The sequence below is a fragment of the Argiope bruennichi genome, chromosome 9 (assembly GCF_947563725.1).
Source record: "Argiope bruennichi chromosome 9, qqArgBrue1.1, whole genome shotgun sequence".
Taxonomy (NCBI): Eukaryota; Metazoa; Arthropoda; class Arachnida; order Araneae; family Araneidae; genus Argiope; species Argiope bruennichi.
Window position 1 is genome coordinate 53973944 of NC_079159.1, and position 27198 is coordinate 54001141.

At 25.0% G+C, this 27198-nt stretch overlaps 2 protein-coding genes across 3 annotated transcripts; one reads left to right on the forward strand and one right to left on the reverse strand.

Moving 5' to 3' along the window:
• LOC129983878 (NAD-dependent protein deacylase sirtuin-5, mitochondrial-like) lies at positions 1-8874 on the forward strand. The gene is made up of 9 exons (XM_056093556.1): positions 1-137; positions 2373-2645; positions 4416-4514; positions 4598-4724; positions 5430-5517; positions 6688-6741; positions 7016-7133; positions 7565-7680; positions 8321-8874. Exons 2-9 carry the CDS (start codon positions 2418-2420, stop codon positions 8373-8375), a joined length of 885 nt encoding a protein of 294 aa, XP_055949531.1. The 5' UTR covers positions 1-137; positions 2373-2417; the 3' UTR covers positions 8376-8874.
• Positions 6129-26990, reverse strand: LOC129983876 (protein IMPACT-like). 2 transcript variants are annotated; one of them, XM_056093555.1, is made up of 11 exons: positions 26646-26990; positions 25488-25610; positions 23077-23129; positions 22919-22981; positions 21413-21579; positions 20933-21051; positions 17355-17428; positions 11451-11538; positions 9718-9849; positions 9561-9629; positions 6129-6360 (listed from the first exon to the last, which is right to left on the reverse strand). In XM_056093555.1, the coding sequence occupies exons 1-10, from the start codon at positions 26685-26687 to the stop codon at positions 9600-9602; spliced, it is 891 nt and encodes a 296-aa protein (XP_055949530.1). In that variant the 5' UTR covers positions 26688-26990; the 3' UTR covers positions 6129-6360; positions 9561-9599. The 2 variants fall into 2 exon arrangements, with proteins under 2 accessions (XP_055949530.1, XP_055949529.1); XM_056093554.1 differs by lacking the exon at positions 6129-6360 and having other exon boundaries at positions 9509-9629.
• Positions 26991-27198: the final 208 nt, after the last annotated feature.

Sequence of the window (27198 nt, forward strand, 5' to 3'; positions counted from 1 at the left end):
TTGTTTATTTGTACTTAATGATATTTATTTTCTGAGCGCTAGACGATCGTATGTTCTTCCTCTGATTAAATATATGTTAATTTGTGTTAGCGCTGTTCCACAGCTTCTAATAATTTCCTTTTGTCTGCTTTTTTTCTGTTAGTATTAATTTATGAATTACTGTTTCTGTTGTAGTTAGTGCAACTTTCTTTTTTGCTTGTAATTTTTAAAGGTGCCTTTTAAACGATACCGTTAAGCTTCATTTCCTGATAAAAGTTTTTTTTTTCCTCAGGCACTTTGAAACATGCCCTGAAGGCAGTTGACTTATCTTGTTGCTCAATGTTTCTTAAATGCTTTATACTCTTTCTTTTCTAGTTTCACTGAATTATATTTTTAAAAAATACATTTTCCTTATTTGGAGATACAGTTTTTCTATTTACGCTCATATTAAATGAGGGAATTTTATAATTTAAAAATCTGCACATGAACTCATTTTGCGCGAAAAAAGTAAAATTATATAGCTTCCTCTCTCCTTTCACTTTACTTTAATACCTTTTTTTTTACATATAATATACCTGAATTATTCTGCTTTAATATCTATGATATAGAATAATTTTGAAATTTAGTTTTAAATCCTTACACAGTGTATCTGCTTATAAATATTTTCTTCTATTGAAAGTTTTAAAATACAACAGAATAATATCTTTGTTACTCTGTATTAATTTCATCTGAATGTCAAATCAATTTAAGACTGATAATTCACATTTTGAATTGCAAAATTTTTCAAGTATTTTACATTTACTCTTTATAAATGTGTGTATATATATATATATTGTAGCCTTAAGTTGTAATGATAATATTAAACTAATTATCCAAATGTAAGATTTATTTTGGGTTTTATAATCTGATTATTTCATTGGATTTTCATTTCTTATGATGATTGAGATTTTTCAAACATATTGTGTAAAGTTATTTACAAATTACTTTATACACTATTATTTGTAAATTTTGCTATAGGTAAATTTATTCTGTAATAGTTTTCTAATAGAATATATTAATTTAAAAATAAATGCTATTATTTCTGGCTTACTATAGTTATATACTTTAATTAGTTACATAAAGTGTTTTATTTTTGTATTTTATGTGATATTACTATAATAATTATGAATACATAAAAATATTTGTATTATTAGTGAAATGTTAATTTATAAATACTATGAATATATCATTTGCCTTCCTATATCAAAATTTCTTGTCAATTTCTTCTCCTTCAAGTTACATTCCAGCTTCTATAGCAACTTGTAAATAGCTTACATAAAGTAATTTTCATTACAAACATTTAAAAACTTTTAAATTCATGTTTTTCAATCATGTCCTAGAACCTTATTGAAATAAAAAAAAAATGAATATAGAATTTGTTTTGATTTAAAAACAAAATTTTTTATATTAAGCATTCTTTTTCAGTTATTATTTTATCAAATTTATTTGTTTTAAAGATAAATTTAAGTAAAAACAATTTAGATGAGTTTTCAAAATCTTGGAATTGTAGAACAATCTATATTTACATTTAAAAAAAAATGTAAATTTTATTGAGTATCAATATAATTCATGATTATGTATTAGGGACTTTTCTATTTATTACTATTATCAAACTATACTATGCCTGCTTTTCTATTGAACCTTGTACTTTTAAACTCTTAAGCATACCTTATTATCTTAACTATGTGTTAATGACAAATGCAGTATATGTATATATATAAAAAAAACTATTTAGATAGAATAAAAGCATTTCCATTCTTAAATAATGAAGGTTAAATAAATGTAAAATATATCATTATTAAATATTGAATTGTATTTAATTTTATAATATTAATATCAATATTTCATCTGCTTATTGGAATAAATTTCCAGTTTTTCTTTTTCTATTTAAATAAAAATAATTGAGAAGTTACAAAATTTAAATTAAAAAAATCATTTGGATTATTTTTTAACAGAAATATTTTGTTACATTTAAAAGTATTATTCTTTATTAAACTGTTTATTATAAAACTTAGTATAAAAAGTAAACTAGTTTTTAAATGATTTTAAAGAGTAGTTAATATCACATTATATAAATATTTAAATTCAATTTTACAGCTTTTTAAGTTTAGATATTTCTGAGAGTTTTTAGTTTCTGCAAAATCTTTTCTTGCATTGTACTTTAATTATTGGGATATTAAATTTAGTATGTTAATTTTGTGATTGTTTTAAATGATAGTCAAATTTTGTATCACGAGTATTTTAAAGTTCTAAAATTATTAATAAAATAAATAGAATAAAATAAAAAAATATTGAACTGAAAATCTTTTTTTATTAATAAACTGTTTATTACATAATTATTTACTTATTTATAGGAGAATGTTTTCAAGAAGTTAGTGTACTATTGAGTTAACAAGTTAATGGCTTTTTGTGTCTTTACTCGTCATTCAACGTTTCTACGTAGAATGGCGTCTTCTTCATTAGCTGGAAAAGTGAGGAAACAGCCAAGTTCAGATATGGCTGCTTTTAGAACTGTGTTTCAGAAATCTAAGCATGTAGTTGCTTTAACTGGTGCTGGCATCAGTGCAGAAAGTGGCATTCCTACCTTTAGAGGTGCTGGTGGACTTTGGAGGAAGTATAATGCACAAGTATGGCATTTTTTTTAAAAATCACATTTGAAATATAGATTTTTGAACTTTCTTTCTATTAGGGAGAATCATTAGTTTAATGCTTTCTGAGACTTGTGAAAAGTATGCTTATTTTAAAACTGTCTATGTTCAGTCCTTTTGCTACCCTTAATGAAAGCTGCTATTTCATAGTAGTGTCAGAACCTTCTAAAATATTAATAAACGCTTAAATAACTTAAAGGTGTCTTAAAAATCATAGTATTTGTACATTGTGAAATAAAAATATGAGATGTGTCAATTTCTTATTTTATCAAGTTAATAGAAAGGATTTTGATATGTTAATAAATTAATAACATTTCATCGAATATGATAAGTTTTTGTTTTCAAATTATTGAATATGCCATAAATTATAAATTGGTTCCTTTGAAAGGTTAAAAAAAAAAGCAAGTATTTAATATTTTGTATTTTAACTATTCATTTCACCTGTTATAGTATTAAGAAATTTTAAAATGTGCAAGATTTATTTAATTGATATTTTTCATGAATATTTTAATCTAATTTTTTTTTTAGAAACAACTATATAGTTTAATATTTCAAGTCCATTAAGGGTTTTACTGTTACCTAAAAATACTGATTTTACTGCTGTTTTCCTTGCTAACTGAATTAAAACATTGGTTTTTCATAGGTTTATTTTTATTAATCTTATGATGTGAGCAGTCAAATGAAACTTTGGCCCAGTCCTAATAATAATGTTTTATTTTGGTGATGTTTGCATGTATATGTATGCTTTATTTCTATAAACTTTGTGACATAAAGTTGCCTTGCTGTAACATTTTTGCTTGACAGCAGCTATTATAGTTATGTAAAACTGCTGAAATTGAATAGTTTCCAGTGACTTTTCAAAAAATACAACCTTATTTTAATCTATAATGCATAGTTGACAAAATATTTTTAGTTATTGTAATATGACAATAAATGTTTAAGGAAATAGCATAAATTTAAAATGAAGAGAAACTATTTATTATACAAGATGACTTTTTCATTTTTGAATTTGTGATACTCTGAAAATGAGATAGATTTTCAACGTTATATTTTTGCAAGTTCCTACTTGCATTAAATTTGAAATTGATTACAATGTATTTGCATTTTTCTCCTAAAGTACCCTTTTATTGAATATATTTCATAACCGTGAATTTTACTATATTTAAGCATTATATGTGACTAAGTATTGTAGTATTTATCTATATATAATCAAACAAAATCCATATTTAATTTCATCTGCGGTATTTGCTTACTGAGAAATATATATACTTTTACAGTAAACAAATAACTCTGATGAAATTATATAGGAATTTAGTTGCATATAGTATATTTCTAGTATTAAAAATATTTTAGATTATCCATAAATTAATTAAATTATTATTTTGATTATTTTTGCTAAAATTTTACATATTATTGAAAAGGAATAGAAAGAGGTTTTGAATATTTAGGATAAGTAAAAATTCAATAATTTCTAGGCTGTAATTCTTTCAAATATTATTTTGAGATATTTTATATTTTAATTTATAATTACTATATATCTTAGTTAACCATAATAAAAGTGGGAATAATTAATTTTGATATAACTTTCAAACTTGAGGTTCTTTTGTTAAATTTAAGGCTTTCTAGTTAAGCCTCATGTTTAAAAGCTTCGACTTCTATTTCTTTATTTTCTATAAAATATATATTTTCTGTTATATTTCTTTAAAACTGAATAGTTTAAGTTTTTGACTAATTTTTTTCTTCTTACAGGATCTGGCAACTCCTGGTGCATTTTTAGCAAATCCCTCACTTGTGTGGGAGTTTTATAGTTATCGCAGAGATTTGGTTCTGAGCAAAAAGCCGAATCCAGTAAGTTCATTGTTTTTCATATCCTGGTTTTATATTCTTAAATTTACATGTGTGTATTATTAGTAAATTTTTTGTCTTTAAAGGCTCACCATGCTCTAGCAAAAGCTGAAGCACAATTGGCTGCAGAAGGTCGAAGACTTGTTGTCATTACACAAAACATAGATGAACTGCATAGAGATGCAGGCACTAAGAATCTTCTAGAACTTCATGGTATGAATTTTAAAAAATTAGAATGCTTATCTGCTATTGAATCCTGTGCAGTTAAATATACCATGTTTATATGAAATTTTTGCTTGCTCGTACTGATGAACTCGACAGCTTGAGTCTCCACTTTTCAGATCTTCCGCAATCTAAAAGAACACTTTTTTAGAAATATATGTCTGTCTGTGAACATGAACAGCCCAAAAACATTTTGAGGAAATGGATGAAATTTGGTATATGGTCTTTATATCAAATTTGAAGATTTTTTTAAATTTTATATGAAACCCATTTAGAGAAAGTTGTCTGTCTGGCTGTTCAAATATAATTAGCACAATAACTATAAAATGAAAAGAACATGATGGATAAAATTTGGTACATCAATTAAGTTTAATATTGTACCTCCAAGCAAATAATAATTTTAATGTAATAGTTATTAAATGGTAAGATCATGTGCTTTAGCATGTCAGTCTTTGTTATTTTGACAGTTTTTTTAAATGAATTGAATTAATTCATGTCAGTCAATTAAGAATTGAATATGTAAAATGTGAAAAATCCGACTCGGCTATTCTATAAAATGTTTTAATATTTTCTTTGTTGAAGTTTAAGTTTCTTCAATCTAACAGTTACAGTCTGAAAATATATTTCTATATCTGTTTGTATTATACTTATCATATAGATTGTTGGACTATTCTGACTTTTATTTTCAATATATAGGTACTTTGTTTCGTACTAGGTGTACCAAATGTGGAGATACTGCAGAAAATAGGGCGAGTCCCATTTGCCCTGCATTAGCTGGTAAAGGGTATGTAAATATGCATTTGTAATGAAATGCTCTATTTTTAAAATGTTGATTAAAGTAGTTTTTTGAATAATTTCCATTTTTCCAAAATATATATATTAAAATGAATTTATTTTTTTAAAATAATCACCATTTGATGGTTATTTTATTTAGAGATTTTATATTTAAATCTATTTTATTTTTAAATTTTATATATACATTATTCTTATTTTGTTCACATCAAATATGTACCAGATTTTACAATATCTTGTTTGAATTGGGTAAAAAAAAAAATCTTTAATATATAATGCATATACCTAAAATGTCCTTCTAAATATGCAAATTGAAGTCACAGTAATAGATATTATTTAAATAAAATTATCACTATATTGGATTTTTTACTAAAGATATCCATCATCTGGAGCTATCGTCTCCAATCTATTTCCGAATTCAGTTAATCATCAATCATACTAATAGAGAATCGGTAATCAGAAGCCACAGATACTAGATATAATTAGCCTTTTGCTTTTTTATATTTAATCTGATTCATTTTCCTTGTCATTCTGATTGATACATAGTAATTGTGATAAGCCTATTAAAAACTCTTAATTTCATGCCTTAGAACAATCATTATTTTTTCTATCTTACTAAAAACTAAATGAATCCTTACTCATATATGTATGATTATGCATCGTATTGGTTTTCCGAGTACAAAGATTTAATAAAAGAAGTCAATAGTTATTTTGACCTTTTAGTTTTTGTATATCAATCTTGGGGGGAGGGGGACCAAGAATTTACTTGTCTTAAAACTTTTCGATGTATGCTTGCTTCTTTTGTCAAATGGTTTCTGATACAGTAGCATATCCCCTGTTCAAGAGAAAAAGCAATGGTCAAGGACAAATATCTTCTCAAGGGCATTCCTTTAGCTTAACATACATACTTAAATATTGATAGTACATGTTTTTATTATAAATGTAAAGTTTATGTGATTAAAATTTTGTCTAATTATCATACATATGATTCAATGTAGAAACAAAAATCATATGAAAGAAGGTAATATTTTAAATCTATTTAGTTTTATTTTGAATAAAATCCTTTGTAAATATCCAGAAAGATATTTTTTATTTCTTTTTTTTTTGGGGGGGGGGGGAATTCTAAACTTTATAACCTTGACATTTTTTATTTCCAATGTAGAGCACCAGATCCCGATGTACCAGATGCAAGGATTCCAGAGCAAGATTTGCCAAGGTATCAAAATTTAAGATTAGAAATTTCTACTTTGCATTCAAAATTATTTAAAAGATGTTAAAAATTTTAGAAAAACTAGAATTCTAATCTGAACGTTTAATGCTTATCAAATATTTTCTTAAATATTGCTAAGTTCATTTTTAACATTATACAACATTTCTTAGGTGACCTATAAGTTTAAATTAAATTTTTAATATATTTTATATTTTTCCCTTATTTTTGCCAGTTCGTTCTTAAAAACTTAATTTTGTATTTTCTCTCTCACTCCTATCAGATGTGTAAAATGTGCTGGCTTACTTCGACCTCATGTTGTATGGTTTGGGGAATCACTTGATCCTGATGTTTTAATGGCAGCACAACAAGAATTAGACCAGTGTGATCTCTGTTTAGTTGTAAGTTATTAGTGTTTGAATATATATAAAAATAGGATTAACACTATTTTCATTTTTTTTTTCAATAAAATCCTTCTGTGAAATATGAAATGTTATTTGATGTGTAATAAATAAAATTAACATTATGGCTTTATTTTTGCCTAGCATGACTTGTTTTTTAATTTTTGAAAATGTTAAGTTTCTAATATGAAGATAATCTAGCCAATATACAGTAATGTAATTTTTTAATGACTTGTAGATAGAAATAAACCAACTGAATCAAATTTTGACAGCAACATTTTTCTCCCCCCCTTCATTGCAATAATTTATTATCATAAGAATTTTAAGAATTTATTTTGAATCTTTCTTTGATAATTAAATTAAAACATATCCTTTCTCATTCAATTATATCAAAATCATGTATTTTTTTACATTTATCTTTTCGATTTTAGATTGGTACATCATCTGTTGTTTATCCTGCTGCAATGTTTGCACCTGCTGTTGCTGACAGGGGTGTTCCAGTTGCCGAATTCAACATTGAATCCACACCAGGAACAGAAAATTTTGGGTAATGTTTTATTTATCTTTTAAATAACAAAAATTTGTTATTTTCCTATCTTAAAATTTCTTTATATAATTAAAAGTATAGGATTGTTGATTTAATAATGTTAAATATTTTTTTAATAAGCAAAGTTTATTTTAAATAATAAACTTGACATTGTCACCTTATTCTTAATTATGAAATTAAATTGCCCAATAGTACTGATTCAAATATGGTTCTGAAATAATGGAATATAGTCTATATAAGAAGTTTATAAATGTCATGTTATTTTCTTAATGAGTATGTGGATCATGCAAGGCCCAAATCATTGTCTCTTATTATTATTGAACTAACTAAATAGATATATTTGCTAAGAAATCACTACATCTAAATAGTTGGCATTCTACCCAAGTGCACTTATTCGACTGTTGGGAAAAGAAAGCTATTTCTGCATATGTTGTTTTCATTAGTGGCATCTGCATTTTTTTTCCACATTTAATGGCCATCAGAAATCTAGTATGTTTTTATACTGTCAAGAAAATACTTTGAAAACTTGAATGTATTCCTCATTTTAAATGTTTTATAGAAATTATTCAATTTTTATTTTATTTGAATAAATATGATTTTATGAAACATATTTAAGTGATTGAAATGCACACATTTGCAGGTTTCACTTTGAGGGATTTTGTGGCAGTACATTACCAAAAGCATTGGGAGTTTAGATCAAGTGTATCAACTTTGCAATGCAGCTAGGACTCTGTAGCAATCTCCAACCTTGACTGGCATCTGAGGCGGGTCTGCAGTTAGGAAATCCTGCCAATTTAGTTATCACTTTGGTGACAAGACTATCTATATGGTGCCTAAGTGGATCGAGCTTGCTAGCATTCACTCAAAATCACAGATGAAGGCCATCAATTATTTGACTTCTGTGTTAGAATATTTTGAAAAATAATGTTTTTACAGAACACACATTCAAAATTAATGTGCATTTCTAAGCCTATAAAATCCTGTGCCTGAAAAAATGTCTTTGCATTAATACAAGTTTTTTTTGTTTTTAAACATGTTCAGAGAACATGGTATAAAAATCATGTATGCAAGAGATTTAAAAGTGCAAATGTTTCCACTAGTCGCCAGACTCTGGTTGGTGCCTATTCTTGTAGATAATTTTTCTTTAGCCATTAATAACAATCTATTTGAAATAAAATGCAAATTTCAGTTATACTTGTGGCCTCCTTTGTATTGTAATTCAGTACCTGTTTAAGCTACTCCATTGATGAAAAATATTATATCCTGATATAGCATTTTAAGACTTCAAATATGTTATCATTCAACGTTAAAATGTATTCCCACTTAATTTATATTTTTGCTAGCCATAAATAGATTAAGTTTATCACTTACATAAATATTTGTTCTATGCATAATTTATGAAGGCTACTTTAAATGTTTTTAATACACTAAGGTTCAGAAATTTTCCTCGTAATTTTTTTATTTTTTCCATCTAGAAATGAATAAAATGAATTTTTACAGATTATTTAACTCCTTATTTGTGACTAGCAAATTTTATGCATTTAGTTTTAAAAAAATATTACAATACTAAAGTGATGGATCAGCTTTTTATATTTAAAAAAATTAAATCTTGAATTTTAGAATTCCAAATTCTTATCTAATTACTTTTATTTTACAGATATATTCTAGCAGAAAATTTAAAAATAACTTTGTAATGTGAGTAAAAAAAATGCAGTTCCCATAATAAAATGGATTTATTATGGGATTTAATATCATCCTAAACATTGTGATTTAAAAAAACCAAAATAATTAAGTATGAATTACATGAAAGGTTATAACAAGTGAGCAATTTAACACAAATTCTTTAAATGTTTATTTTAAAAAAATTACCAAAATCTTACTGTTAAAAGGGCACATTTAAGGAAATTTATCACAGACTTCTAGCGTTTCTTTTCACTTCCTTTGGTTTTCTAAAAAGGAAGGAATTTAGTATTATATCTCTAGAATCTTTAAATATTTTTCTTAATGCAGGAAAAGTATTCATATTTTCTTTCTTACCTCTTGTATAAAACCTGCCTCAATTAATGCTTTTCTAGCAGCATTATTGATATCTTTAAATCTATCAGGTCCTAGATGTATACCTCCATACCACCGAGAAACAATCACAACAACATCCTTAACATCAAGTAACTGAAAAAAAAAAAAAAAAATTTCCAATAAGTTAAAAATATTTTAATATCTAATGCAATATAACAGCACTCGTACCTTGTTTACTCAAATAACTATCTATTCTAAAATTTGTAATAATTATTAAATGTGAATTATGAGTAGTTTCCTTAGAATTTTTGATAATTTCTACTTTTTGTGAGTTATATAATTAAGGAACCAAATTGAAAAATTTCTTTCAATGTTGTTAGCAACTTTATAAATTTTACTATTCAAGGTTGTTTTTTTTAATGGGGAAAAGTATTGTTATGTGCTGCTTATAAAATATCTGAAAAGATTTTAATCAGCAACATAGTCTTTATGTTCATTCTAAAAATTATATATTATGATAAATCAGTTTTAAATATCAATAATCTTGAAATATATGACCGAATGAGAATAGTAAGTATTAATATTTTTACAGTATATCAATGCCATTAGCATTTTTAGAATAATTTAAAAAACTGCACTATATTAAAAAAAATTGTCATGTCATTTACATAACATTACAATAATATATATATAATATATATATATATATATATATATATATACCTCATTAAGCTAGCTTTTTACTTTCTCATGTTCAAAATATACAAAGAGAAATTATTGTAAAATTGCTAAAAAATTTGAACTTCAAATTTTGACAAATCCCCACTCCCAAAAACTTTTGGGGGCTTTGTCTATGAATGCAATAATTCAAAAGTGTTTTGAGCTAGACAGATGAAATTTATATATAGTCTTAACATCAAATTTTAGAGGAAATACAGCTGTCCAAATAGAGCTAGATCGTAAAACCTGCACACAGTTTTAGCATCTAAACTGTAGATTTGTATCAAATTTGGAACCAAATTCATCAAGTCAGTGCTTTCACAACCACTAAATATGACAACTCAAAAATACAATTATGCATATGATTTTGTGATTACAACTGTACTTTTGTATCAAATTTTGATTTCAAAAAGACCACATACATATTTGATATACTAGCACTTATACATTAACTACATCCCAGTGATTAATCATGAAAGATTGCATGCTAATAGGCTTTTTTATGATTACTGTTTGCTGATGACCTGTAGTTAAAAATGTGCAAATACAAGTTTTCTTTACTTTACTATGAAACACACAATTCTCAAAATAAAAATCTAACTACCCATTATGCTTAGAATCGGGTCCAAATCAATTACTAAATATTATCCATAATTTTATGTGGGGAAAGGGTATAAATCTTATTTGAGAGAATGCAAGAAAATTTTAGGGAGACCACTAACGGTTTCTACTTTGTCATTTATGCAGATATAAATTTAGAAAATTGCTTATGATTCAGAGCAATAATATTATTAATATATAGAAGGATGGAACTATTTTCAATAACAAATAAATTTTTTTCAGGATTGAATTACAAAAGAAAACAAACAAGAAGGAAAAAGTTATCTCCTCCTATGCCTGAATAAATTTACAGTGCCACAAGAATAATTTATTATAATATATATTTACAAAACCCAACATATTACATTTTTTTAAATTATTTCTAACCAAAATTTGCTTTAACAAAGGATATATAAAATATTAATTATTTTTACCTGTAGTAAATGCAAAAGAATAGATCCTGCCCGTGTTTCACCATCATCATCACAATCCTGAATTAATGAATCAGGTCCTATACTAATTCTGAAAGATGTATAAATAAGATTACTAAATTCACACAAAAAAAATCAATTTTTTTTTAATGTGCAAAAAAATAAATATATTGAAACAAATTAAGATTGTACTCTTTAAATATAATTTTACTTTGATGATATGCAGGAAAATGAGTTCAAAAAGAAAAATAAAAGCCCCCATATATTTAACAAATGAAACTAATAAAAAAAAAAAAGGAGACCGTTACCTAGTAAACATCACTTACACTTTGAATATCTTCTTACTTGCCTTAAAAAGATTATTCATGTATATATGCTCTTCAGCATGTGTAACAATTTGACACATTGTTAATATAGTTATCTGTGACTCCATTAAATGCCAAATGCTCTTTTAAACTACTTAAGAGCCGTTGTGGCTTGTTGGTGTGATTTAATTTTCAGAATCACAAAATTATAAGATTGAAACCCGATTCCACCAAAGAATCGTCATGCAGAGTAGTCTGGTGCATGATAAATTTATCATAGCCAAAAGTCCTTCCATTGGTATGGTGGAAATGTTTGGAGGAAAATACCAGCTAAAGTGTTGTGCTCACCATTTAAGGATATTATAGGATAATTGAATTATTATGATTAAATTATGAGGTCCATCCTGAAATAGGAACAAGAAAACAGGATGTAACTTAAATAAACTTTCAATCTGTTCAAATGTCCAGAGAAGTACTAAAGTAGTCACTAATGGTATTTTAAGTATACTCATAAAGATTCAAATTGCCTGGGGGTATTACACTGGATGGGGAGAGGGAGGTGAGTAAGCATCAAAACAAACTTCCTCTGCTCATAAGAATTAGTAAATTTATTGTGAATGAGTAATATCAACCATAAACTTGAAATATTTAGGGGGGGGCATTACTGAAGGATGTCGTCACAAGCAAGAATACTTATTCTTCACTAATGATGTTCTCAGGAATAAAGATTCTAAAATATGTATATTGATAGTTGATTTTTCTCTTATGAGTCCCAACAGATATAGCACTATGAGAATTTTTATTTATAGTTTGATACAATTGTTGTATTAATATGACAATTAGGGTTTCAATTTTCTGGCTAAACAAGCAATCTGTGTTCTAATAACTTGGTTATGAGGGAAAACCAGAATATTCTCTCCATAGGCTATAGGCTACTGTTAATGCTATTTTCTAATCTGCCCAAAGTAGTAGTATCTAGCCCATAGTCAAAAAGTTAAATAAAATTTTTTCACATAAATATAGCTAGTGCTTTATAGTTTCCTCAATATGGAAAAATGTGAAAATAATATAGCTAGTACTTTATAGTTTCCTCGTTATGGAAATACGTGAAAAAAAACATAGATAGTGCACCTATTTTTGCATATAGCTTTTTATTAATAAGATGAATAAAGCCAAATAATTGCACATATAACAACAATATGCAGCCATTTATAATTGGTCCCCAAATGGTGTGGGCAAATTTGTTGGTATTAATTGAATTATTATGATTAAATATCATCAGATACTTATAGTCTTGTATTCATCTTGTGGTACGTTTATGAGAAACAAGAAAAAGTTTTCCAATATTTTGAATTTATAGATAGCATTTTTCAAAACATTTATTATAATGAGCACTTAAATTTTATGTCTCTAATGTTATAAATATTCCACTATGCATTTTGTCCTTTCATGTTATTAGTTAAAGAATTTTCATTTCTACTTGGAAGATAGCAATAAAATTCTCATATATCATATACAATATTTTTTTTCTTCAGGGAATAACAAGGTATGAAAGTTCTCATTGATTTAATCCTTATATCTGAAAAATAAGCTTAATCATGAATTTGTTAGTTTAATTCTACAACTGACCAAACAATGAAATTCTATTCTTCGTAGTTAAACCATTTAAATTCCCTGTTGAAAATTGATTATCATCATAAAAAGTTTTAATTACATATCTTAAAATATATATGAGGAAAATATACTTTATGAAAGCTCTTTGTTGAATAATATCAGATCAAAATAATTGACTGCTTGGAAGGTCAAGAATATGAGTTGCAAAGATTTATAAGAAACAAATACAATGAGTCTTAGATAATAATTATGATATAAAGCTATAAATATGGGTTATCAAGATAATAATAAAAAACAATTTAATGATCTTCAAGTATTGTACTTTTTTTTTCCCAGGGAGATTCAACAAATAAGAAGAGTGCTGTTCAGGAGTTCTTTGTTAGCATTTTTTTGAACTATTTATTCCTACTATTTTATTAATTTAAAATTAGTATAGCATTTCTACATATTAGCTAGTAAAATATGAACTTCATCCTATTCAATCTTTCACCTCGCCTTTATTTCAGAGAAATCGTAATCAAATTTTCATTGCACAGGGTTTCTATATCTGAAAACAGTTAGCACTAATATTAAATAAAAACAAATGGTTCAGTCTGATGACTATATATTGAGTTTCAGATAACTCTTCAAATTAAACATGCTAGTTCAAAATTTGTTTTTAAAATACTCAAAGATTATTTTTTATTAAGAATGGTAATAAAAAAGAATAATTATTAAAAAGATTGAATACCATGCTTTTTATAAGTGTACTATAAAATTCATGCTTTGAATCATGCTTTTATTAGTATATTTAAAAATCATATTCTCATTAATAACAGATAAAAAAATAATCAAAAATCTGGTCAAAGCAAAGATTGTAAATACATGACTGATATTAAAACTCCCAAGTTTATTGAGATTTTAATTTTTTTCATAGAGTACTTTAATTTTTAGTAAGTGCTCAGGAATGTACTTCCTTATGATATTTATCGTGACTTATTGTGTTCAGTTTTTTAGTTTTTCCATTTATTTTCTTGACATATTTGCTAATATTTTTTTTTCGCTAACTAAAACATATCTTTTTTTTTTTAAAAAAGCTTTAATTTTATTTTTTCTAAATTACCTGATATTTATTTAAATCTTTAAATAATTTATAATTCATTAGAATAATTATTATAGAATTTTGTAATTCGTTTCACTACCAGAATGTATCTTCCCTATTAAATCAAAATTTAAAAAAATAGCCCAATTATATAATAATTAAGTTCTTAAAACAGTAAAATATTATATTTTTATAAAATATTTTATATAAAAGTACAGAAAATATAATTGCACAGAATTTCAAAAATCTCTTATATTAGAAAACGAATTTTAAAAAAATTGATTACAAAATTCAATTCTTATAAACATGAAAGAAATCAAATGCCAAGAAGCACATAAAAACTTTAAAGTAATATAACTTTTCTCTTTTTTCATACAGAGAAAATTATTTATGCAAAAGAAAACTATTCTAGATATGCTAGAAATTATTCTAATTATAGACAAATTCTACCAATGAATCATTAGAAAAAGTAGCATACAAAAGAATAAATAATAGAAATTTCATTCAGATATAAAATATTTTGAAAAAATAAAGGGAAAAAATAAATAAATAATGAAATTATTCAAAAATATAATTATAAAAATTCTTTGAAGAAGAGGGGTATAGAAGAGAAAAATGCTATATTTCTTGTTCTGAGGATATCAGTGTTTCTTTTTAAAAAAAACTTTTGGAACCTTTCAAATTTTTTTTACATGCAGATAAATCAACTCAATCTCTTACATAAGATAAGGAATCAATATTTATCTTAAATTTCTATTTCAAAATTCACAGCAATATTGACATAGATCAAATGGAGAAATTAGTCTATACTGCTTTCCAAAATTTCAATATCACTGAAAAAGAAATCTGTAATTTTCAAAGAATGTTTAATATAGAACAACATTTCTTTGCCATTCCAGAGAAAACTTTCAATTTTTTTTTTCTTGTCAAAAAGAACTTTTTTGAGAAATCTTAAATGCATTATGCACTGAAAAATTAATTTTTTTGTATAAGAAACCATTCAGAGCTACTAAAAGCTACATATAAAACAAATAAGAAAGACAAATAAGCTAGCAGTACTCACAACAGTTTGAAGACATTCATCCCATTTTCAAACTTTCAAAGTAGAAAGTTGAACTACAAAAGAAAATTTATAATTTAACAACCATTATTAGTTAATACTGCTCTCATTCAATTAGGATGGCTTTAAACTGAGTAGCCACTTGCAATAATTCATGAAGTACAAATATCCACTGCATTAATGAAATAAAATTTCATTGTGCAAATTTAAAAATCAGTGGGAGTGTTTGCCTTCAATTTTCTCATATATTTAGCTAATACAGCACATGTTTTACAGCTCTCCTTTTAAGAGTCTGCATTCTCTGAATATATTATGAGGAGATGGCAAACCCTCGAAAAACATGATATTCTGAAAATGTGAGCACCCTTCTTCCAACCTCCAAAAATCCTAGTGATTTAATATTCCCTGTTTTGCATTTCATCATATGATGAAGAAAACTGGATATGAGTTTTGGGCAACTTCCTATAAAACAATGAGCCTGAATTTCAATACAGATTTGCAATTTTAATCATAAGACTGGTATCTGAAATTTCATTTTTCCAAGTCATTACATGTTTTAGAGAAGGTTTTCACTTGCATATATGCAGATGTCACTCTAGTAAAAGATTGCATCCAAAATTTAATACATATTTCTAATGATAAAATAATGTATTAAATTTCATTTCTAAGCTCACTGCATTTTCCAATTATCATTTTCATATGCACAGAGGCAGACTTCCCTTAGACATATTTCATCTAAAATTTGAAAGTATTCTGCAAATTTGACATTAGAAACACATACCAAATGTTGTGCTTTCAAAATAATGTCTTTTTCAGTCATCGTATTTGTACACAGACCAATATAATTGCAAAAATGTGTTTTTTGATATTTGAAAAGTGAAGATTCTCGAAAATCTCAAGGTTGAATTTTTTTACTCTATTTTCTACTATTACAATACTTTTAATCTACTATTACAATACTTTCCCTTTGTATGCAAAAAAATTATATATATATATAAATCATAAGAGTACGAAAAAAAATAAGAAACTAAGATGTTAAATTCTGCAGAAGTATTTAAAATTTTGGTAAAAGAAAAAAAAAAAGTATGCACTGTTATAAAATATAGATAAAATCAAATACAATAATATTCTAAGCAGATTGACAAAAGTTCATCAAGTTTAAAAAAATTAGAAATTATTTATATCTATTTTGAAACATTTAGACTTAAAGAATTATTTTCTTTAAAATACACATCAAAATAATTCAAAAATTTCCAAAAAGTTAATATACAAAATAAATATTATAGAAGATTCAAATATCAAAGAATATAAGGTATAAAGAAAAAAAAATTCAACTAAAAAGAAATCAATGTTGAAAATCAATAACTGAAAAAAAATCTTAACCTATGTTCACTTTTTTTTTTTTTTTTTTTTTTTAAGAAATATCTTTTTGTTAAGCCAACAAGAACTATATAAATGAAAAACAGTACAATTACAATTGCACCTATTCAAGCAATGCACTTGTAAATACAAGTGATTGTTTGAAGATTTTTTGCTTTTTTATGAAGTTTTATTACAAAAAAAAAAAAAAAAAAAAAAAAGATGCTAAATTTATGACTTTTTATAACAGAGTGCAGCCTAAATCTAATTTAAATGGACAAAAGATATGCTAGTTCAATTTAACATTTATGTAGCCATTCTATACTATATTCAAGTTAATGTTTGTTACAATTTATTAATATTTATAATAATCTACAATATTATTATAAATATTTTATAACTAGTCTACAAAAGTTAATTCAATTAATCAAAAACTAGGAAATTTTAAAATCAAGTTATGAAAAAATAAAAACAAATTTATTACTCACCGATAAGCTAGAATATTATGAGTAGCAATAGCTATTTTTCTGTTTTCTTTTAATTTACTCAAAATTTTCTTTACCTGAAATCAATTCATACAAAGAAATCAATACAAAATATTGACTATTTTTCTGCTTGAGGGACTGTAATCACTCCCAAGCTTGAAAATTGATATTTTTTTGTTAATGCGAACGTAAGTGTTAAGAAAGCTATTACAATTTTTTGTAAGTTATCATTAAGATTTAGCATGTTATTGGCTGAGGCCTCAATAATGAAAATGTAACTAATATTTTAAAATACAATATGTTGACTATATAATAGTCATTTAAAGTGATTTAGAAACCAAAGGAAAGGACATTTTTTTATGATGTAAATAAAAATTTTGTTAATTAACCTGAAATTTTTATATAAAATTAAATAGTGCAAGATAAATATGTTTATCTTTAATTTCACATTAAAGAAATTCAAATAAAAAGAATATAGAAAGATAAGCTGATAGTCTCCCAATAATTGTCATTAGGAAATAGGTTATTTTTAAATGCATATTCTTTTTTAAACATCAATAAAATCATCATATTTTTTTCAGTCAATATTTGTCATAAAAGAAAAATATGCATATGTTTTGTAAAAAGGGAAGGAGAAAAGATTGCAGCAAAACATACTTATGTTCTTCTCCACTAATAATAAAGTGTATGAGGAGATGCTACAGGTCAGACTGTTTGACCTTTGGCTACCATACTTGGCATATATAGACTTTGGAGGAGGAAATGTGCACCTTAGAATGATTCTTTCAAAATTTTAATCAATTAAAAGTGATGCAAAATGTAGTTTTTTTTTTTTTTTTTTTTTCCCCACGATGACTTCCATATATTAAGATAGCACAAAAAATATTTTTATCTCATCTTAAATACATAAAAACAATTTTTCATTGTGCATTTTTTTTTTTTCTATTTTCAAAAAAATATTTTAAGCATATTTTATAATAATATATTTTATGCTTAAAGTGAATCTGAAAGCATTTTCAATGTTGCTTCTAATTATTGGGATTTTCCCATTTTTGATGATCAAGGTATCAAGATTCAGCTTATTTTTTTCTATGTTGAGCAAGTTTCAGTATAAAGTATTCTTTTAATAAAATTTTTTTGTACTTACAAATAAAATTAAGGTTTAATTTCAGAAAAAAAAGCAACAGTGAAAATTTTTTAAAGTACACTCATTTTTTAAATATTACTACTTTTCCTGTGATATAATTGAATATATAAAAATATAGACAGAAAATTAAGAAAATTCCTGGTAAATATTTTGCATTTTACATATTTTTCTAGCATATATTCCTAGAAAATATTTTGCAGATGAAATCATTAAAACATACTTGTGCAAATATTTAAGTGAAATTTTTGGCAACCAATTGTCCCAGCAAACTATTTGATCACCAATAACTACCTAGTTTTCTAATAAAATAACATTTTATATTTTATTTATATATATATACTTATGATTTTTAAAATTTATACACTAATCTGCCTCATGAAAAATTAATAAATGGCTGTACTTTCATATGACAAATATTTAAATGAAGATATTATTACAAAAAATAACTAGCTAGAATTATGTAAATTTAATATTGCAGAAAATTACATTTTTAATGGAATTAATTTTTATAAACAAGTAAAGGGCATTCCAATGGGAACAGTTTTCTTAAGTGCATTAGCCAATATTTTCCCATTACTATGAGAAAAAAATAATTAAACACAATTTAATAAATGGTTGGATATATATTGATGACTTGCATTTGTTGAACTTAGATAATACTAATATTGTTAGTAATTGTTATCCAAAAGATTTAGTGCTAACTGAAACAAACAAAAATCAACTTGAAGTTACTTATCTGGATTTAAAAATTGAAATTTCTAATGGTAAAACATTAGTTGGTATCTACAATAAAAGGGATGAATTCAACTTTAAAATAATTAAGCTTAGTAATTACTATTTTAATCTAAACTCTAAAATTTTCAAAAATTAATTTTTTTGCAATTTAATAGGATTAAAAGAGTTTGTAATAACAAAATTTCTTAAATTGAAGCAACAAATAATCTCATTAAAAATTTAACTACTAATGAATTTCCTAGAAACTATTGCAATATAGAAATTCTAATAAGAGAAGAATCAATATCTTACTAATCTTTTGGCATGGTTAAAAATAGATTTTCAGTTACATGCTAACTAACTCAATAGATGGCTTTATTGCTATGAATGATGACATGTTTTTATGCAGTAAGAATGTGGGAAACATGATAAAAGCCTATTCTGTAGAGATTTTATCTGCTAATGGTATGTATGTTCTTTCCTTTTTGTTTCTATTAATGGTTGTGAGTGTTTTTTTATAGTTTATATTATGTTATCATAATTTTCACTTAATTTGGAGATTGTAATTGTTGCTTTATTTCTGCAAAAAATGGTTTATCTCTAAGGCCTCAATTTCAGGGGATTTTCGGGTCACAAGGGGTCAATATTGTTGGACAAAGTCAGATCCCTCACAGAAAAAATTCCCTTGTTTGAATCCCTACCTGAGGGTGGCCCTAGGGGAAAGTCTTCAGGCCGGATTCTTATTTTCTTCCTTTTTGATTCTATATTTATTCTTTTTGCTAATATTGACTTGGTATTTTTACTGATTTGGTTAAGTTTTTCTGTGTTTTAGTAGTAGCAGCAGTAATAACTCTAAATACAATTGTATCTTTTTTAATTTGTTTTCAGAAATAAATTTTAATTTTAATTGAAATTTTATAATGCATATATTTTGATTTTCTTATATATATAATGCACTTAATGTTTAGTCATTTATTTTTTTGCTTTAAACTCCATTTATGTCATGAGGTTAATGAACTATAATATTACTATAACCAAACATTTAAAATGAAAATAAGAAATCATATTTACCATAATACAATAGCATGACTAATCATTAATAGATTAAAAATAGTTCACTATATTATTGAATCATTATATAATACAGATCAATCATTATGTTACTACAATTCTAAAAACTTTTTTTAAATCAAAACGCCTGGTCTTATAAGTATTATTTCATTTCTTCTGATTATATTTTCAATCATTTTAAAAGTGAATACATAAAGATAGGTTCCAATTATTACAAAAAATATAATATCTAGAATGGGAAATAATCACATTGCATATTTTGTATACAGAATTTACAAAAATATGAATAACTCTTTATATTAATCATAGAACAAAAGACTCACAATATTTAATGAAATTATCAATGCATAAAGTTGAACAATAACTTAATTAAAATAGCAAGTATTAAATTTGTCCTCTTAAATGCTTATTTTTGAATAATTATAAAATACTTTTTCTGTTTCTCACATTCCTTTCAAAAGCAGATTATTTATATACTTTTTAGAAAGTTTTCTTACAATTTACTGATAAAGCATTCCTAAGAACTCAAAATCTTTATAAATAAAGAAATGCTAAGCATAAATAATTTACTGAATCTAAAGAGTCAGTTTAAAATAATTTGGTATTTAATTAAAAATTTATTTAAAAATTCATAAAATAAAAAGCTTACTTGCTCAACAGAAACAACTTTGGCTACATGACCTTGAAAAACACTTTTTTTATCTTGTATTATTTCACCGTGTATGATAGGAGGTAATTCTTCATCGGTACTTGATAAATGCAAATTGTCTAAAATTAAAATAAGAACCATAAAATAATAATTATTGATAGTAATTTAAGTAACTTACAATGATAATTATGCAATAAGTCCTTTAAACCCAAGAGGAGGAAATCAAAATTTCTATTCTTTTTATTCCTTTAATTTTAGACATTTTGCTGATAAATTGTTCAGATAATGAATATATGAGAAACTAAAGATAAAAGTTATAAATATTGATCAAACTATATGGTGTTTGTTTAAACGTAATCACATTATTGAAACATTAGAACAGCAAAATAGATTCTTCATTATTAACTATTTATTGATTATTAAGTTAGCATAAAATCCATAAAAACATTATGAAAAAATTATTTTTAAAACCTGTTTTACCTAATGATTCACATGTACTATTCAATGCTATCTGGCTAGCATTTGCATCTTCATGATCAACCAAATTTTTGGAATCATCAAAACTAATATTTTCGGTAATATCTCCTTCAATAAAATCTTGTATTTTTACAACCCATTGGTAAAGAACACAATTTCCAATATTCTCACTGAAATTAGAGAATAAATATAATGAAACTAAATATAATTTAATTGGAAAAAAGATTAGATATTCACTTCAATCTTTAGTTCATAAAATATCAAAAAAAAAAAGTTAATGATTAAAAGACATTAAATATTAATGTTCATTAAACCAAAGTTATAATAAATTAAATTATTTTTTTTAATAAATGCTATTTAAAACAAATATATCTGAAAACTTATTTTCAAAACTTTTAATAGTGTCAGCTTTATCGTCCAAATAAATGCTGTCTAATTTTTCATTTTTGTTTTTCTATTAAGAACATCTCAAGAAATGTATTTAAAATATAACTTCAAATCTTTTAACATATGATTTATTAATTTCAATGTAAAACATATATTTATTATGTATTTTAATTTTATTTAAACTCAGCCTAAGCTAACTCAATTTTTAAAAAGAGATTAAAATGAATTAATTAAGATTTATATACAGGTAGGGAAAGTTATGTTTCTGAATAGACTAGACTAAACTAAAATTTAAAACTTCTCAACAATTGACTGAGACAATAGATGAAGAATCTAACACTTATGCAAAACATAAATCATTAAGCAATTTCAAAATTCTACTAAGGTTACAAAAATTATTGAAAATCTCCCATTAGTGTAAATTCAGTGCAAATAATTAAGCTTCTTTGTTTATTAACAGAAATAATTAGTATTTTTTAAAATCTTTAACTTGCTTTTATCTATTTCAGAGAGGCCACAAATTTAAAAAATGATACTTTTTAAAAAAAGGAGTCAGAGCTCTGCAAACTATTCTAAAATCAGCAGCCAATATTGGCAACAAGTAGCATTTGTACAGCTTTTCAATAAATACAGGATAATATAAAGTTCCTCTTCTTCACTGCCCTATAAAAGGATTCATTAAATGCAAAAAAAAATAATTATGAACATTAAATGATTTAAGAATTCATAAAACTATTGAAACAGCAAACTTCAAGAATTACAATTTATGCACATCAGATGTAACATTCTTTAGACATCAAAGGTAACAGACATTATTAGATGTTGGAATTATCCTTACTCTACATCAAAGATAACCAATAACTTTGTTTCCAAATGTTCTCTGTGTTCTTTCGCCTAGGGTCATTTCATTTCTCTAGAAAACATCTATTACCACATTTTTGTAAACTTATCATATATATTTTTCCTTGGGATGGGGGAAAAAAACAGATGTTCATAAGATACACAATTTGCATACATTCCAAAACAAGGACCTTTAGCACAAACTATAAAAATATGATTATGAAAAGCACTCAATAAATATTTTTTTTTACGTACATTTACAAATGAATCGTTCATACTTACCAATATATATTTTCCAGCATAGCTATAAGCCTGTTTTTCACTTCTCTGCTCATCCATGGAGCACTACACATGAAAAGAACAAATGCTTTATTAAGATAAACGCTCAATTCAAAAATATTTGTCATCGTAAAAATTCCAATTTTATATACATAATTTACCTTATCAAGTACTGAGGTGGTGAGTTTAATGGATAATCTTCTGGCAAAGTGACCTAAGTATAAGTAGAAAAATTTTAACATATTGAAAAAATTCATAATAATTTATTTCTTCTTATTTAAAAATATTTTTTAAATTAAAAAAGATTTTAAAAGATAACAGATTTTTTAAATTTTTTTTTTAATTCTTCAGAAATATTCCTCCCCCCCCCCCTTTGAAGAAATGGAACTTAGTTTATTTTATTTAAATTAAGCACAAAAATCAGGAAGATAAAAAAAATTACAACATTTTGCAAAAAGATGTAAATAAATGAATTCTAACTACAATTTAGCTTTGTAAACTGTTTTAAACTTATCTGTATTCATTCATTTCACTAGATCTATATAATAGATGTCATATTCTCTCCAAATGGTCATTTATGACTTTTTTTTATATCATGAAAAGCTTTTAATAATAATCAAGTCTTTCTGCTTTAGAGATAACAACCACAAAAGAATTTAGATCTATAAGCTACATCAGTCAGAATATTTTATATAATAAAAAACTTATTTATAAACACTTTCATATTTTACAGACCCAGCATATGGGGTCTTTCCATGAGTAAAGATAAGCTTTGCTCTATTAAAACAAATAAGTGCTCCACTTCTAAGGTTTATGCACAAGTAGCATATTTGAATAAATTAAGTAACACATACTACTTTTAACATTTTTTTAGGAATTCTTAAGATGATTCATAAATAAGTATAAAAGCAATTGTGCAAGTTTTATGAAGAATAAAATCAACGGTCATTAATATTATCTTTAAAAAAATATTTCTCAATGTTTATTAAATTTTTTTTTAATTAGTAACTTAACTTAAGTGTTCAAATTGCAAAAAGTTTAATATCAGAGGATTAAGCTAAGCATCTTTCTTCAAAATAATTATTAAAAAACAGGCTCTTTTTCATCTTCTCTTAAATAAAAAAAAAATGTAAAATTTTTACTTTAACACAAAAACTAAAAATCTTTTACAGTAGTTACATATCTATAATTTCAAGTGTGAGGAAAGTTCATGCTTTTATAAAAAAATTTCATCAATTCACTTTTTTTCAATACCCCATAAATTTCTTTTAAAATGGGGGGGGAAAAAACCTATATTTTAAACAATTTTGAAAAAAAGAAAAAAGAATCATAATGCCATCATCATAAATCATTCAAACAATACATTCAAAACAAAAATTAATCTTAAAAATCAGACAAAATTATTACCCTTATTTCATACAGTTTTAAGAAAATTTTATGAATTTTAATAATCATCTCAGCAATAGCATAGCAAAAATAATTGCACTAGGAACAAAATGATTTTTTTTCAAACCCTGTCATCTTCAGTGGATTAGAAATTGCAATTGAGATCCAAGTTATAGCATTACATTTTTTTCCCCTCAATATAAAAATTTACTTTAAAAATTGATAAGAATGCATTAATGCTTCATTCCATGGTATTTCCCAAGATAGTGCCTGAGGCATATATACCCACTTTTCTTCATAATCGCTAAGCCAATGTATTTCAATCAACAGGCAGCATCAGTCTGAATTTCGTGAAAATTTATTAGAGAATTTATTCTATAATTCTGAATAACAAATATTCTTTCAAAACAAATATAATTTAAAAAAAAAAAAACATTCTTATTTTATTGCAATATTGTGATATAAATTTCAGATCCTTAAATAGGATTCAATGAGATTATTATATAAATTCAGACATTAACATTTTAAAATAAATGCAGCTGATTCTATTTAATTGAGCAATATTGGAACTAGAACATTTTGGTCTAATTAAATGGCAATCTCAATTAAGTAAATTCCATATAAAATAAAACATTAATAGTTTTCTTTCACTATTTTAATAAATATAACTGAAGCATAAATTATAAAAAATAATGCGGAAATTCACTTTGTTCACTGATTATAAAAAAAACTACTAAGTTAGTGCTTCTTTTATTTTAAAATCTGTTCTAATATGCCATCTACTGATATTCCTATTTATCCTTATTGTAAGAACTATTCCTCAAAGAATTGATTTCCATGTCAATAGAGACAAATTATGGTGCATAAATCTTTCAGTTTTATTCAAAAATTGGTTTTGTTTAAAGGAATAAAATCTTTTCCAGTATCTTGACAAAGATTATAAACTTATTCATGAAAAACTGCACACTGGCTACAAAAGATTGAATACTTTTGTTTGTTTTAATGGCAATATAAAATGACTGCCTATAAATAAAAAGCATAGACATGCAGAATAATTTTGTGCAGATGAGTAAAGAAATTATCCATCTAAATTTATATTAATGTTGTTTACTTCAAGATGGAAACATCAAGCTTTAAAAATTTCTCTGCATTAATATAAAGTGCAAAATAAAATCAAAATACTTACTTTGAAATACACACTATTGCCTGAAGAATTAGAAATGTTTATACTATAAGAACTGTTTTTGAAAGGATCTTCGACTTGCCATTCTGAGTCATATATGGAAAACATAGCTTGTATTTCCTCTTCCTAAATATAATGAATTTGGTGAATTAATAAAATTACGATCCCCCAAAAATGATACTTAAAAAATTTATCCAAATAAATAAAAAAAATAACTTTATTATCATGAATCTAATACTGATATTCACAAAGATAAATTTATTTATTAAGAAGATATTACTTCTTTAAAGAAGTAATATCTTGGGTGGTTAATTTAATATTGAGATGGCTAATTTAATATAACTTTAAGCTTTATTTTATATTGTTAATTTAATATAACTTTTAATCTGATGTAATTACTAAAAGCAACAAATAAAAAAATTTTAATTTTAAAAAATCAGAGGCATGATTAACTAATTATCAAGATGAACATCTGAGCTCTTTGAATAGAAGAAAGATCTACATTATTTGCAGGCAAGAGAATGGAGGAAAATGCACTTTTTCTATATATAAATAAATTTAGCAAGTATAACAATTCATATTTTCCTTTATTCAGAGCTAAAATTTTTCTTGCATGAAATAAACATATTTCTCCTTAATTTTTATATTAAACTTTAAATTTGCAGAATAGAAAATTCAACTAATTAATTAGATTAATACTTTTTTAAAATTATACAAAAGCTATTTCTACTGGCCCTCATATTTTTGAATAGTAATCAAATGAAGAAGGCACTTGAAATAGCATCTCTAAACTTCCATATGACATAAATTTAATGTAAGAAATTTATCACAAAAATAAGCATTTGAAGCTATTACAGATTACTGCAGACCTTGTCTATAATTATACAGTCTTTTGTTTTTTCATTTTAATGAATTTAATCTAAATGCAATACAAGTTTTACAATGTCAATGATCAATAGCTATAAGAAATACCATTCATACCCTTTAACAATAAGAAATACCATTCACTTAAAATTTGAATTTTACAATCAAAGATCAAACATTAGATACAGAACAAAACTGAGGTCATTATCGCATTTTGTCTGAATTCTCAAACAAAATAGCTTTTGATGTTTAACTATAAGAAAAATTCATTCTTAAATATTTTATTATAATACTTACTTGTAATGATTTGTTTGTAACACTATCACAATCCATAGTCATTAAAAGTCTCCGTAGGGGTTTAAAAATATGCAAGTAATATGATAAGAAATGTCATCAAAATATTCCCCACACAAATGTGGCAAACTTTGATTTCAAAAAATCATTTAGAAATATGCCATAAAAACGTTTTAAAAACTTGAATCGTTTAATCAACACTATAGATTACATCTGTTATTCCATACAGCCATTTTAACTCAATCACGTTTGATCTTAAACTACAACGTGACTAAATATAACACTACACACTAATCACAAATAAAGATTGCTCAATCCGCTGCAGCTTTCACGAATGCATGATTCTTGTAAACAATCATTTAGAGCAGTGATTGCAGTTCAGTTGAAAGATCTTGAAATTTAATTTTCATATTAATTTTTTTTTACAGATTTTCAATATTCTAGTTTTTCATGCAATTCTATAAGCAGATTTGCAAGACAAAAATTCAATTATAGAATAAATAGCATTCGTATCCTTTTTTTGAAGATTAGAACTCGACATTGAAAACTCGTCAAT

Coding starts and splice junctions, on each gene's coding strand:
- LOC129983876 (XM_056093555.1), bottom strand. CDS start 26,687: ATGACTATGGATTGTGATAGTGTTACAAACAAATCATTACAA. Junction 25,611..26,645: donor TTACAAACAAATCATTACAA/GTAAGTATTATA, acceptor CATTATATTTAG/GAAGAGGAAATACAAGCTAT. Junction 23,130..25,487: donor GCAATAGTGTGTATTTCAAA/GTAAGTATTTTG, acceptor ACTTATACTTAG/GTCACTTTGCCAGAAGATTA.
- LOC129983878 (XM_056093556.1), top strand. CDS start 2,418: ATGGCTTTTTGTGTCTTTACTCGTCATTCAACGTTTCTACGTAGAATG. Junction 2,646..4,415: donor GGAGGAAGTATAATGCACAA/GTATGGCATTTT, acceptor TTCTTCTTACAG/GATCTGGCAACTCCTGGTGC. Junction 4,515..4,597: donor TGAGCAAAAAGCCGAATCCA/GTAAGTTCATTG, acceptor TTGTCTTTAAAG/GCTCACCATGCTCTAGCAAA.